Source organism: Xiphias gladius, chromosome 11 (assembly GCF_016859285.1).
Source record: "Xiphias gladius isolate SHS-SW01 ecotype Sanya breed wild chromosome 11, ASM1685928v1, whole genome shotgun sequence".
Taxonomy (NCBI): domain Eukaryota; kingdom Metazoa; phylum Chordata; class Actinopteri; order Istiophoriformes; family Xiphiidae; genus Xiphias; species Xiphias gladius.
Window position 1 is genome coordinate 15900371 of NC_053410.1, and position 16260 is coordinate 15916630.

Sequence of the window (16260 nt, forward strand, 5' to 3'; positions counted from 1 at the left end):
TCCTCATCAAGTAAAGACAGATCTAGTAGGCAGAGACCCTTAAACTATTCCTTCAGGAAAGGTTCATGGCACACACTCAACTTTGAACATGATGATCAAAGACCCCAACCCATCCAGTAGTAGTAGAAATCCATCCAGTGGTTACTGAGAAAACTGTCCCTCAAAACTACAACTGCCAAACACATGGTGGCATTCCAGAAAAAGACAGGGGATCATCGAGTCTGTAGGATTCTTTATCTGGGAACAATCAAAATGGTGTAGAAATCCATCTAGTCTATATTGAAATATTTCACTGGATATGTGAAAACTTTGCCCTGCTGGTGGCCTTACAGGAAAGGTCAGAGGATCACCAATATCAGTGGGCTTCATCCTTTGGAGGCCATGAATATCTGTATAAAGTTTTAATAGCAATCCATCCAATAGTTGTTTAGATATTTCAGTCAGGACCAAAGTGGTGGACTGGCCAACTGACCAACATTGCCATCCTTTGACCCACACCATAAACAGAGCTAAAATTTGCATATGATTCACACCACTGTTGTCCATTATCAAAGCCTACCATTAGTTTTTGATTAATTTCCTACCGTATATGTATTTCATACAAGGTATGAAAATCAAGAGTTTCTTAAGATACTAAATTTTGTGTTTTCTTTTGATTCATGTATTTTACTGTCACATGGTACTGCATTTGCATGAATGAACTATGGACTTTCTTAAAAAATCTTCTTGATGAGACAACTTGAGAAAAAAAAAACACATTTATTTCATTGCTCATTGCTTTCACTGGCTCTACAAATTAGTAGTGACCTACCAAACAAAATGAGTAGCATCTAGCCATTGTATTTTTGGGAGTTACTGCAGCTTAAAATATTTCTGTCAGCTTGGCCCCTGCTGCTGTTCACTTTTATCTCGCAAGCCAATGACGGCTTGAAAGATATCCAATTTACAAGATTCAAGGCATCAACTACTGTGTCTATATAAATATCAACCAATCTCATGTCTAAAGATGTGAAGCGATTGACTGAATAAAGTCTCCTTGATTTATAAATCACAGAACTACAAGTTTATGCTGATTTTTAGTGGTAGCACTGATTAGTGTGCCACTGAGACATGAATTCTATAAAGTATGACATTATATATGATTCCCAGGTAGTGATTAGTTTTTTACAAAGGCGTATTAGATGAGACATGCCAATGCTTGTCTGTCTGTAAATTCCATCGACAAATGAAGAGACACAATTAGCAATTCAAATTCCTGAGTCAATAAAAGACAACCCGTTGCTGTGGCAGTGTAGAAGCACACGTCCCAGCTAAATGACTTTTAACAAAATGTAATAATATCTGGGGAGGAATGTTAGTATGTTAGGACCTAACATGGAGAGTGGTAATTGTTATTACTGCCAATACTTCTCTAATGGGTTGTTTAGAAAAAAATGTTTTGCTGATTGTTGTGGAAAAAAATTAGGAATTTTAACCATTATTTAAGTTTAATCTCTGTATTAATGAATATACTTTTCACATGAAATATATGACACAAATAAATTATATTTTCAGATCAGTTTTCATACACTAAAATTCTAAATTTTAGATGATATTGGACAGGACAAACAACCAGCACACATTAGTTCTTACCTTTAGCAGATGCTGATTTATCCATTTTGTGAATGTCTTCTTCTGCACTCTGTCTCTTTCATCTGAGGAAGACAGAGAAAAAAGAAAAATTTAATATTTCACATTATAAAGCTTTTCACATTATAAAGTAATCATCATAGGTCTTTGGGCAACACAGATCTCTTTTTGTGAAGGTTGTCATTAGAGTAAACTAATTCTGTTCTGTGTAAGACAGTTGTGTAGCCTATTAGGCTGCATTGTGTTTAATGGACCAAGGGCAGGGCAAATTACACAATGCCGTTTCAAATAAATAATATCTCAAACTAGAGACCATCTTGCAATGGGATCACACCAGCCATGTTGCTTGAAAAATTTGTAGTAATGACAACTGAGTACTCATGGGTTGGAATGTCCACATGTTCACAGGCATCGTGGCTGGTAACTAATGTCTTGGAGCGGACAGGAATGATTGAAACTGGGAAACAATGATCGTGACTTGAAACATATGTGGGGCGGGGGCCAATGGCCTCTTCCCTGCTTCCAACACCATTACTTGCAGCGCCCTTGCTTGGACCACACCCGTCTTCAAACTTGGCCTTCATTTGCATCTCAACTACACACACCTGTACAGTTTTGTGACTGCATCTTGCACAGATTTTGTCACCACTATCGCGGTGACAAAATCTGTCTAGAGACAGACAGACAGACAAACATGGTCTCAAAGACCTTATTGTGTCATTGTGACACAAAAACACACACACAGGCTCACAAAGTGAAAACAATATCAGCCCAGCTGTGGCAGCTGGTAAAAATATATAGAAAGACATGAATAACGTTCTTTTTTGACAGGTGAGCATATTAAATTTGCTCTTTAAGGTTTTGATTCATTTGGAATTTCATTTTAGTAGTTGAATCCCTTGTTTTCTGTTGCAAACAGTATATGTGAAATGTTACTTTTGAATTTATAGTTTCAATGAAAGTGATGTAGAAGGAAAGGAAGGAAAGACATACCAAGACTTCAAGTCCCTATGGCTAAAAAGACGGCTGCCACTTCCCAGAGACTGAAATGGCATCACTCTTTCCTACATGCTGTTGACCACATTATGTTTTTGTTTCCCATCACCATAGTGACCACATGTCATGCCACCAGCGACATATGTGAGACCAGGATGTAAATGGAAGCAATTAAAAAGGAAAAGGAAACATTATTCAATCTTTTTTTCTTGTACTAGCAGTAGTAGTAGTATAATGAAGAAAATTAACAGTAACTCTTACATTATTATTTTTTCTTGTCAGCATTATGAACAACCCCTAATTTTTGTCACTGTATTTTTCCTTAAGATTGTCCTTTATCCAGTGTCAGATCAGAGCAGCATTCAAGCCAGCCACCACAGTCGTGACTCAGTTCACCGCTTTCACGTGTCCCAGTCTGCCTGACACAACTCCTCTAAATTATCCTCAGTGAACACCAAAAAAATTGCGTACGATCGATCACATACACAACAACATCTGCCGCCTAGGTCACAGTTAGTTCACTGCTAATAATGACGCTGGATGACAACCAGCTTTTTCCTGAACTTTGACCATAGGACTAACAACACAGATAACCTCCTCCCTTTAATGTCCCTCAGTACGGATTACAAAATAAGTTTCGCTCAAGGATATCTTGCCTACTATTAGTAATGAGCAAGCACAGACATGAATAACCTCTCAAGGAAATAACAAGAAGCAGTAAAATAAATACTGACCCATGCAGCACATGAGAGTTACCAGGTGAGTCCTGTGCTCCCTCTCAGTCTTCAACAGGTATTTCATTCTCTGCACTAGCTCCTGAGGGCTGTCAAGAGGATCGTGGTTCAGGTAGACGGTTGCCATGTGGATAAGCAACTGAGGAAGGAGTAACAGTCTTCTTGCCTGTCTGCCTGCTTGCCTGCCTCTAGGGCAGTCGTGACTCCCTTTCTCATCAAGCATCCAGAACAAGTTCTGTCAGGTTTTCCATGGCTACTCACTATTTTGAGTTTCCACGCGGTTAAGTGTTTATCTACAGCAGCACTCAAAACCACAGAAGAAGTCTGTGCTTCTTGTAAAAAGAAAATAAAAAGGAAAAAGAAGAAAAGTTCTCTGTTAACTTGTTTCAGGGAGGTTCCCACTGACTGTGGCAGGATACAGCCAGTTTATTCAAGTTGTTATTTTAGAGGAATGTACCATAATTTGTTCTGACAGCATGCAACATTTGATTATTGAAAATACCTTATCAGATATAACTTGCGCAGTATAAACAAGCTCAACTATAGACCTCAATTTTCAGGGGTGAAGAAGCTTTCAGATCATCATCTCTCTATTGTGCAGCTGCCAAGACTCATCCAATTTTTTTTTTACATCAGCAGAAACAACTGAGAGCACATACAGACAAATAACAATCAACACTCTTCATAATACAACATGAAAAAAATACCAAAAAAGGCCTAGTAATCTTTCAATGGAAGTGGCTCAATTCAGAGTTTTTAGTGGAATTTTACTTTTTTTTCTGATCAGTATACTGAGAATACCAGTTACATAAGAAAGCTAGAGAAAATGAAAATATTTCTGACAGAGTGGCATCTTTTTTCATTCGAAAGTTGGTGTGGGTAGTCATTCTTATATAATGGACATGTCTGAATTATCAAAAAGCCCGAAACACACATTTCCAGGATAACAGGGGTACCTTAAGAGCCCTGTGACTATAATCTCTGCAGATTTTTACATTTAGTTCATCTAAAAATGGTCGATGTGTAAAAGCTGCTGAGAATTGGAAAGTGGGTTGGTCCGCCAATTATTTTGTATGATGGTCTAGTTCAAGGCCTGGCATGAAGTTGAAACATCGAATAAAAGAAGGAACACCCTGGTCTGTTAGAACAGTCTGACTAAAATGACTCTATAAAACTGATCAATGAAAGAATCCGAACAAATAAGGAAAGTAGTCAGTCTTCATATTGACAGTATGATGCTTTACCAGCAGTGCTGCTGTGTCATTGCCAATGTCATATCTGTCAATGTGACTCTAGAGTACAGCTGAATCACAGAGAAATAAAGCAGTGCAGTCTGCAGTAGGACACCAATTAGATGAGTAATGCCCATATCTAAGCTCTCTGCTGCATAATATATAAACCTCTTCTGAGAAACTCATTAATATAGATTGGCTGGGCAAGTATTCAAGGAAATTCTCCAGCTCAGAGCAAAGAACAGGCTGAAAAGAGGGTCCTCAACCAGCTGTCAGACATGGTCAGCAGTAGGCTACTGTGCTTCACATATGGCCCAGATTACTGACAAAAGACATGCTGAATACATCATATCGACATCAGCCAATGTCAGATGGTGAGACAACCAACTTTTCATTATTTCTGCCTTCATGTTAAAGCTTTAACACTAAAGATAGAGACAGAAACAGAACTAGGTAGCAGGTTAGAAAATGCTGTGAGATAAGTTATTTCTGTACCTGTGCTTCCCAAAAAAACATGAAGGTGAGTTTAATAGTACGGTGCCCTCTTGAGGATCTTGTGAGAATAAAAAGTAAGCATGAGCTCTGGTTTGGTGTCAGTCCAAAAGAAATTGAATTCATCCAGCTTTTAAACAGTGGTTGCACATTATTTGGTCATAAGAGGAAAGCAGTAGTAAAGATTAATAAAGATCAGATATCAGACAGAAAACGAAACAGGCTTCTCTTTCTAACAATAACAAAGACATAATGTCAGATCAAATATGATCCTACACCCATTCTCCTGATGTTGCGAAACCTTATCAGCTTAATAAATTTCATTCTGCTTATCACATCTAATAAATTTTGTGATTATACTACTTGGATTTTAACACCTTTTACCCATTTGATTAGCTATAAAAAACTCCTACGGTACAAAACTTTGTCTTATGATGCAGATTATGTATTTTATTTATTACTGAAAATTTGCATCTTTTCTCATTATTTAGATTTGTTTTATATGCCTAACAAAATGCATTTCTCATACAGCCACAGGAAATTACTCATTCGGTTTCAAGGTTTGTCTGGGTACAGCTTAGAATATAACCAACAGCTTGTGACCTTTGACTTTAATGGGTTGATGTTTGAAGGATCACATAGAAAGACTGACTTACAACCTCTCTCATGTTACATCTGCACTTCTTGACATTTGGGCACTGTCCAAAAAAATTTCATCATAAAGTCTCCTTTAGAGATGCAATTTAAAGTCAAATTGGTAGTAATTAAAGTATTATTTACTGTAAAGTACAGTGTGCACGCCTGTGTGTTCCCTGACTACAGACTAAGCCCAGCACTAGCCAAGAGTCCCCCACAGCATTCAAACAGAAAGCTATAGAGCTCCTGAGACACTTACTTGTAGACCTCAGCAAAGCACATGTGCATGGCTATTAATAGCTATGACCCTAACCCATGCTGCCCCTACAACTGCAGGCCACATAATCTGTGCCACTTAGGTGACGTCCTTCATTTCCTTACATAAAACATAGATGACTGAAGTAAATGTTTGCAGTAGAGTTGAATTTATAGTACAGGTGTCTTTTATGTAATTGTGGATAGGGCAATAAGTCTGTTTCCTAGTCTTCTCTTTTGGCTTTTGAATGTGATTTATCCATCCCAAAGAACATTTATTAGATGATTATTAGATGCCAAGCTCACAGTGGAGGAAAAGTCAGGGGATCACCAAAATCAGTAGGATTCATCCTCTGGAGACCATGAATATCTGTACAAAATTTCATGACAATCCATCCAATAGTTGTTGAAACATGTCAGTCTAGATCAAAGTGGTGGACCAGTCAAAAGACAGACATTGCCTTCCCTCAACCCATGTAAGTAGCATGGCTAAAAATGGTCTGAGGCAACTTACAGATTGGTCACACTGATGGTTTAGTGTACATTGCCCATTATAACAGAGACCCACAGGACCAATGACTCAGCACAAAATGGCTACCCTCTTCCACTGAATTTCAATAACTATGTTGTGAATGTGGTATCTGGTTAGGTGATAAACAAAAAAAAAATTTCACTACTCTCTGGGATGTGTTTGGCTAGTACTGATTGAGATTAAGAAAATGACACTTGTGTATCTGCATGAATGACAGTTACTTAATTGTGTCCAACGACATGGAACAAGACTGTTGGAAATGCAACCAGCAACAGAAAAGTCTACAGCACTTCACACTGGCCTGTCATTTTAACAAGATTCTTTGAATGAGATCGGATAAATTGATGTTTTCCCAAGAATGTCTGGCACAGGGGGCCAATGACACCCTTGGCATCTTGTTACATAAGGATGCCTAAAATATCCTCACATTCTGAGCAGAGCAGAGTCAAAAAGTCCTAGCAATCAAAATCCAGCCTGTGTAATCCTCTTGACCTCGTATGGGAGGGAAATCAAAACAGACATAAAGACTAAACTGAAAAGCCCTCAACCTTTCAGCATATGACAAGGACTTGCTAAACATTCTTGCTAAACAGCATCTCTTGTGTAATAACCAGCTCAGTGAGCGAACGTGTGTGTACCTCTGCTTTGTTTTGAATGCAAGGCCATGTATTGGATAGCAGTGGCAGAGATTTTGAAGTACTGGTCTTTGTCACTGTTATCCTGATCAAAATTAACATCTTACACCTCTGACTGAACAGGCTTCACTTTAATCAAATTCTAAAAATATATCTTAAAAGTACACATCAAATAGCTGACTATCACATTCTGTGGTTGCAGATGAATCCCTGGCACAAGGTAATCTCCTTCATAGCAGCATAATTGAATGTGATGCTGGGTACACACACACATTCAATGTAAAAGTATCCAAAATGGAAAAGGTTTGCAGCACCCTACAGCTCACCTCTAGATCTTCTTAATGCATCATCATGACGAGCAATCTGCAAAACACATTCTTTACTCTTCCATTGCTTGTAAAAATTGTAAAATAAAATTAATTTTTTAAGTGGGTCTTGATCTAAGCTTTGGTGTGTCACAAGCCTTTTTCATTTAGATCAAAAACCATGTTTTGTAACAAGACTAACAGTGCAAGTCTACAGTCATGCTAGCAGCTCTAAACTAGTACTAGCTGTACTTAGGGACAGCTAAATGCTAACATCGGCATGCTAACATGCTCACAATGACAATACTGAGATGCAGATGTTTAGAAGGCATAATGTTTACCATGTTCACCATCTTAGTTTGGCTTGTTAGCATGCTAAGATTTGCTTATTAAACAGCAAACACAAAGTACAGCTGAGATTGATGGGAATGTTGTTAGTTTTATCAGGTATTTGGTTATAAACTAAATTAGAGCTGCAATGATTACTTGATTAATTGATTAGTTGATCAACAGCATATTCATCAGCAACTATTTTGCTAATCGAATAATCGTTTTGTTTTGGTTTTTTTTACCAAAACTGTTAAAAATTTGCTGTTTCTGGCTTTTTAAATGTGAGAATTTGATGCTTTTTCTTTGTCATACATAATAGTCAACTGAATGTCTTCGATTGGTCAGACAAAAAAAGACATCTGATCACCTTGGACTGTGGAAAATTATAAGTCATTTTTCACTATTTTCTGATGTTTTATAGGCAAAAAGAATTATCAATCGAGAAAATAACTGGCAGATTAATCAATAATGTTCATTAGTTGCAGCTCTAACCTATAGTACTGTACAAATTTTGACCTGATGATGGCACTATATGCAAAGTGACGGGCTTGCCAAAGTCATTAGGATTCATCATCTGAGCACCATGGTTATCTTCAACAAATTCCATGGCAAACCATCCAACAGTTGTTCAAATATTTCATGAAAAATCAAAAATGCCAAGCTCATGGTGGCTCTAGAGGAAAAGTCAGTAGGATTCATCCTCTGGAGACCATGAATATCTGTACAAAATTTCATGACAATCCATCCAATAGTTGTTGAAACATGTCAGTCTAGATCAAAGTGGTGGACCAACCAAAAGAAATACATTGCCTTCCCTTGACCCATGTAAGTAGCATGGCTAAAAATGGTCTGAGGCAACTTACAGGCCGGTCACACTGGTGGTTTAGTGTACATTGCCCATTATAACAGAGGCCCACAGGAGTGGTGACTCAGCACAGAATGGCTACTGTCTTCCACTGAGTTTCAATAATTATGTTGTCAGCGTGGTATCTGGGTAGGCGGTAAACAAAAATACGATGTGATACGATGAGGGGGAAATACCTGTACAAGGATTTTTGTCATTCTTTGTAAGTGAGGATACTATAGTCAGTCTTCTCAGAAGGGTAGGGCAGTGTCTGAAATATGTGACTGGAACAGCTCAGTAACTGAAACAGGTTGCCAAGCCTTCAAAGCAGCCCTCCCACTCAGCCTTTGCTCTGTCTTAAGCCTAGAGACTAAAGTAAAGAAGACTCCAAGAAAAAAGGTACAATGCCTGAGCATCTGTGCAGAGATTATTATTATCATGTCTCTCTTGTTTTGAGCCACTGCTGCACATCATTTTCAGCATTCTCCTCTGATCAACATTATATTCCTCAACTTTAAACTAAATTACAGTGAACTGTGGCTTATGCAAATTTTAAAAAGTAAATAAAATGAAAGTACTGCACAGGCCACTATTTGAAAATACATAGTAGGTACTGGAAATGCAGTAGTGAATGAGTATATGGACAAAACATACTGACTAATTTTAATGTGTGTGGTGCAAACAAGAGCTGTCTTCTTAATCAATCATGTTACTGACATTTGTTTCATTGAGTTTCGGGCTGTTAAGATGTAATACTCAATATCCCCACCAGTGAAGCTGAAATTAAGGTGTGGCTGGCAAAGTACCAATAGCCATGAACTGTCACTAAAGAGGCACTCAGCAAAGTTGAGGAGAGGAAAGGGTGAAGCAATAATGACAGCTAATGGGACATACATACACACTAGCAGTACTAACATGAAGACTCACACAGTTGCTAACACTCCAGTACTAGCCTTCAAATGTGCAACAGCTGCAACTGCCACATTTATGTGAGTATTTACACATGGTGATCTGTTTTACTCCCCTCCTCCCTCTCACTTAGATTATGGAGAATGCTGATCAAGATTTATAATTTAAGGTAATCCTGTTTACATTTTTAGGGTGTTCTACATTTACACAGTGTGCTAATCAACACCAACACATCTCTGTTTTGAAAAAACACCACAGAAATGATGGCTAAGCACTGCCAAAATAGAAAAAAAAAACAAGAAATTTCATAGATACCCACTTTAAATATATTGTTTTTTCAATATCATCTTGTATAAAGTTACACCTTTCAGCCATGTTGAACTATTTAGGAGTAGTTCTTCTGACTGGTATGTGCATAACAGCACAGAGCTGTATCAACTACAAAGAGGGGCTACTTTAAGAATTCATATTTTTCAGACAAAACTATTCTTGACCAGCCCAATTAAGATATCAATGTGGAATAAACATGAATTCAGAAAGTTAGTAGCTACTATAAATTGATGATAGTACATCAGCAATATATAATAGATTTGCTGAATAGTTTGAGGTAGTTTTCGCATCTGGCAATAGAATTTTGAATAATCTTCTCTGTAAAAGGCAAGAAGATTTTTTTTTAATGTTATTCCTTATTATTTACAGATGGATGACAAATTATAGGAAAAAACAGCCTAAAGTGTCTCAGTAAGGTGTTGGGCCACCACAACCTGCTAGATCAGCTTCAGTGCTCCTTGAGATAGCTTCTATAACTCTCTGAAACTTTACTGAAGGGATAAACACACTTTGTCTAAAAGATATTCCCTCATTTGGTGTTTTGATTATGGTGCTGGAGAGCGCCGTCTAACACAGTGTAAAATGTGCATGGAAAGGCCATAGCATATGATTCACATCATTTTTTCATACTCATCAAAACAGTCAGTGACCCCCCGTACCCTTTACGGGAGCATCTGCATTTGTTATGTTTCTCTCCTGTATTCAGGTTTTTCCTTTAATTTCTCACCAGTCTGTAACTTAACTCTCAACCCACTTCTTAGTAATGGGCACTCAAAAGAATTAATTCAATCAATCAATCAATCAATCAATCAACAAATAAATATATCATGTAATGTTATTTTAACCATTAGCTCCTGATATAATGCGATTCATGTGAGCATAACAATTGTTTTAAAATAACAGCTTTTATGATGTGGAGCTAGATGGAGATGATCATTTCTTGTCCATCCAATAAAAAGTGGAGAAAGGAAATCTGTTTCCTGCTGCAAGTATGGCATTGCTTCCTAGCATCTGCTGCATTCAGGGGAGAAGGGTGGTGCCACCGGAGTGCGAGAGGAAAGGCTACAGAGCATGAGTCAGGGGTGGGACTCAAAAAGATGATCTCATGTTAGAGGAGCTAAGCAAAGCTGTGGAATGAGGTTCAGTCATGCTGGTCTTCCCATCACCATGACAGCATATAAATATAACATTTAGAAATACAACAGTGAGCAAGCATCACACTCACGTACAGAAATAATACAACTGCATGGGACTGCATTACAGTTATGTTTCATGTTAATAATATTAATCAAATGTATTCCATGTGCTATACATCGCTAAAAAATAAATGCATGAACAATATATGATTCAAAAATAAATAAAAACTATATTTCTGTACCTAAAGATGGATTGGAGCAGTAAAAAGCTTTCTGAGATCCCTGGATGGATTACACTGCCCATTTTAAATGAGGCAGTGTAATAAGTCTTTTGACTGGAACAATGAAGGGCTTGGCAGCAAGAACAATATTTTAGCATAAGTACTCATAGGGTACTGTGTATTTACTGTTAATGGGTTTCATTTTTTATCACTTTGTTTTCCATATCAAACCTTGACACAGTGATGGACAATAACAGCAAATACTCGGATATTCGGTTTCTGATTGCAGATAACTAGCATTCTGATCTGAGAACACATGTTGGTGAAACCTATAAAATGAAAACAGGAGCAGCTGTACTCATAGCTTCAAATCAGATTCGGCTAGAGGTTATTGTTAGATTAGGGAGCACCAAGCTGATCTTGAGTTGGAAACCGATCCAAAGATCTAATGTCGTTTATTTGCCATTGGTACTCAGCACCTCAATATCTGGCTGTGGTAGGTGTGAAATTGCACTTGATAATTAAATAGCCTAGTGATTATATTATCTAAATCAGATTTTTGTTCATATTTTTCCTAAACCAAATCCACTATATGCTAGTTCTAAGCCATTTTTTTCCCTGATAATCTACTAGAATGGAAAAAAAAATAAATGAAAATTAAATCCTACTTGCATTGAAGAAATTGTTTAATTTTATTAGAAAATGATTGGGCGGCAGGCATAAAGTGTACGAACTCCAAGTAATATGTTCATGCATTCTCTCTTCTTACCAATCTGAAAGACAAAGTTTAATTAAAACCTATTAAACATGTTCCTATTGTTTGTAAACAATATAAGTTAGTGGGTTAGTGCTCAGTTTTTGGGAGCCTACAATGGCCAGCTGTGCATGACCAATATGCAGTATGCATCATTAATCTGTAGGCTGAATTAGATGGATAGAGACCACCTCCAAACTGTGGCTCCTTGACGTTTAAACATCAATGAAAAGCCAATCAGGAGCATCACCACCATCAGTTTGACACATGAACAAGTCTGTGGAACTTGGATGCTGCTCACAAAAAAACAAAGTGTCTTTTGTACAGTAGCAGACGGTCTCCATAGAGGCAGCCTACTGCATGTGTGGGCCACTAGGCCATTTGAATGTGATGAGTAGGCTGTCGACATAGAGCAGAGGGGTTGGGCTGGGCACGGCCCAGGAGGCTGGACAAAGGCAGTGACTGTGCAAAAAACACAATGCTCCCTCACTCATGGCTGTGTTTGACAATACAAGATAATATGAGTATAAAAAGGGTGATATTAATAATTATAAGGTATTCCTTATTGTATCTACAGAAATCCCTCTTGCCATGAGAGATTAAATCATAAGGCAGACTGCAGTGATTCACAGACAGACATGTCAGAGAGCCAGTGGGAGACCACACCCTCCTACAACACACAACTTTCAGAGCAGCCATCCTACAGAAGGGTGTATATTGGTGCTCCTTAAAGGAATAAAATCTTTTTTCACACTCAGGAAATTAGCCTTATGGATGTGCTTCTGAAAAGAACTGTTGCGTTTGATGTCTAGCTGGTAGCAGTGTACCTTCCTGGGCATTTCTTTTCACATTTATCTTTTAAGAAACTGTAAAAAGACCCCTAATTAATCAAATGTAAAAATCACAAATAAAAATCTCCGTATGTGCACAGAAAAGCAGATCACAACCCTGAAAAACAAAATGTTTCTCCGGCTTAAATTTAAATTTCGCGGTATTTTCTGCAAGACTGTAATCTCTCTCAATAAGCAAAACATGCTCATTTGGGTCCAGTTATATATATATATATATATATATATATATATATATATATATATATATATATATTCTCTACACTCTAATGAAAGTATTAATGCCATATGGCATCTCAAAAACAAAATGAACTGCAAGAAGAGCTGACTGAACCACCAAATGTCTAATCCATTAAATTTTCACAGATGTCAGAGGATGATCAACTGTTGGGAAACTCTAATGGCTCCATAATGCTGACGACCTACCAAGCAGGCTCTGCTAGAACAGTGTGATCCCATATAGCCTCTATCCAGTACATTTAACCGTTGTATGTGTCTAAGAGACCATGTCTTTAACTCATTCCTCAAGTTTATAATCTTTTGTAAAGCCTGCATTGAATTTCAGCCCGACCTAAAGCAATTCCTCCGTAAAGTGTATTATTAGCTCTAATACCTAATTAGTGTGGCATTCTTACAGTTGGAGCAATAAGAACCACATGCATGCTCTCAGTCAATGGCAATTGTTATGCTTAGTCTCAAAATAACATCTTAAACTCACATTTCTTTTAAGAATAGCTCAGATTTTCATAAAGTACTTCCTTGATCTTGAAATTTGTCAATTTATCTCTAATGGTCAAGTTCCCTAAAGGTCACAATGGAGGTGAACAAGTGCATGTGTCACATCTCAAGTAACATAATCACATGGCACTCAATCACCACAATGAAGCACATACATTTTTGTCTCGGCTTCTCTCTTTTCTCTAGAAACTGAGGGCTAACATTATCCCAGAGGTGTTTGATGACTCCTGAACCAAGCCAGACCACAAATTACAGCAACCCAGATAAACATAAAGTCACCTAGTGCAGACAATGACAATAAGTTACAGTACGTTTGCCTAAACTTACACCGTCAAATATGAAAAGGATTCATGCCTATATCTGGATTTGGAGAGACAAAGAAAAAACTTCTTCCCACTTTATAGCTGGCCCAATTGCTGTTCTGTTTACTGAACCCTTTGGTTGTGTTTGTTTGGTTACTGTTGATGATTTTCGTATGAAAATGTGTCCCTTTGATACTCTAAGCATCACATGGAGAGAAGCCTGGAGCTCTGGGTGTTCCCATCAACTGCAAATAAAACATAAGTAACAATTAAAACAGGGATTCTTCCAGCACTTCACCAGTGCTCTATAGAAAAATGTCTTGGCCTTTGACAAGCAAACCACTTTTTAATGGAAACGGTAAATACAGTTTTACGCCACTTTCCCGACTGGGAAGACAAATTTACATCGAGAACTACACTGTTTTAAGACGGTAGAAGGTATTTGACACTGATGTAAAGATAAATTTCTCAGCCTTATCATCCAGTCATACATGCTCAAATACATTGTACTATGGTATTGTACACAATAACTTCTACAAGCTAAGATCTAACTTTCTGAAGCTTTCCTCTTACATAAAATCAAATGTGATTTTATTTTTGTAAATCATACTTGTGTAAATTTGCCATCATCTCACTCACCACTCTCCAGCATTATCAGACACAAGCATGCAGTGCACAACTGTGCAAAGAAATTTTGAATTGTACATGTCTATAAACTAGCTATGGTCTCCTTCCTCTCTCCTTAACTGACCCCTAGTAAATAGATTTTGATTAATTCTTTCTGCTTCAGCACTCAAAGCTGGAACTTTTTCCCCCTGCGATGGGGAGCCAGATATAAACAAAACTGGTGGAAACAGGGTTGTAGGAGAGTTTGCTAGAAGTAATGATTAGCCTGCCTACTGATCTCAAGGTTCTACCTGGATTTCTCCATAGCAAAAACAAAATCTGTGCAGAATAAAATTGATAAGCAAAAAAAAAAAGACACCAAATTCAGTCAATTTTACTTAAGAAACAGTCAGCGTGATGAATTGGTGAAGTAGATACGGCAAAGTAAAACATTAGAATTTTTGTGAGGCTACAGCGCTTCCAAAAACTTTGGAATTTGTTGGTAAAATTATCTAGAAAATACAAAAGAATGCCTTACCCTTCATTGATAAGTTCATTGTTCATGCAACAGCTGACGGTGAGTCAATTGTCTCCGAAAATCAATGCATAACATGTAAAACTAATCACAGAATGGTAGTTAGTGATAGAAGAACACAGGAAAAATAAGTAAGCTCATTGTGTGTCACAGCTCCTCTGCCTGAAGACAACAGCTACGGATTCCTAATGATGCCACATCATATGATCCCATTAGAGTCCAGTCAGGGCGTTTAAGCCTTATACCACAGCTGACTGGCCCTGCTGGCTACAGTGCTCCGACAGCTGAGAGAAAACGCTCCCGGCAAGCATTCAGTACAATAGTCCACAGTATATGTCATTTATTGTTCTGTTGTTTTTACTTTGTTTGCCCGAGCAAAAAGGGAAACACAAGAGTTAAAACCGCTGTTGTCAGTTTGAATTCAGCTCCACTGGACCTCCTCAGGCCCAGCCTCAGAATGCATGTGCACAATTTTGTCAGCGAGCTCTAGCTGTCACAGAGACTCTGATTAACATAGATCTCTTATGTGTGATTGCTCTAATTAATGAGATAGACCCAAAGGGAGCAGCCACATGAAGTGACATGCGCCGCTGGTATGAGCTAACGCCTCATCCTGCTATGTCATTGTCCTTTCTGCCTTTAGACACCACATAGGTCCCCTTCGCAATCTCTTCAATCAGTGATATTTCTATAGGCGATCACCCTAAAAACATACAAATACATTATTTACATTGTGAAAGTACAATATACTCAAACAACAGGCTTGATTTCTCTGTTTAGAACTTACAATTTGACAATAAACAATGCAGACACTGTCATTGTCGAGCTTGATGAAATGTTTTTCCAGACATATTTCAAGCTAAATATTTTCATATAACAGCTAAACAAGAGAAATAATACTCTAATCTAATGATCAGCTGTGATCATATAATAAAGCCTTTGTCTTGGCTCCTAATATTCTGCTTAAACGTGATGTCATGCAGGAAATATTCCCACTTTTTCCAGTGCAGGGATAAAGACACTAAGACCAGCCAGTCACCAGACAGAGAGGGGGCAGGCTGACATTTACCGAGGTGTCAAGCAGCAATCGGGCAATATCTTCATCGTCCAAAAGCCTAAACAACGTCCAATCGGCACTAAGCCTACCTTTGTATTTTTCCAAAACATCCTCATACGCTTGGAGGTATTCCTGTTCGTCCGAGAGCACATAAGCCTGCGGTGCGTACTGAGCCATAACCCGGGCTCCACAAACTGGACATTC

At 38.0% G+C, this 16260-nt stretch overlaps 1 protein-coding gene across 4 annotated transcripts in view; it reads right to left on the reverse strand.

The window, feature by feature from the left end:
* dst (dystonin) overlaps positions 1-16260 on the reverse strand; it is a 98116-nt gene extending 81856 nt beyond the window's left edge. For all 4 annotated transcript variants that reach the window (XM_040138358.1, XM_040138360.1, XM_040138357.1 and 1 more), the window contains exons 1-2: positions 16146-16260; positions 1633-1694 (exon numbers count right to left, since the gene is read on the reverse strand). In XM_040138358.1, the coding sequence (XP_039994292.1) occupies positions 1633-1694; positions 16146-16233 (150 nt within the window). In that variant the 5' untranslated portion in view covers positions 16234-16260. The remainder of the gene's footprint in view (positions 1-1632; positions 1695-16145) is intronic.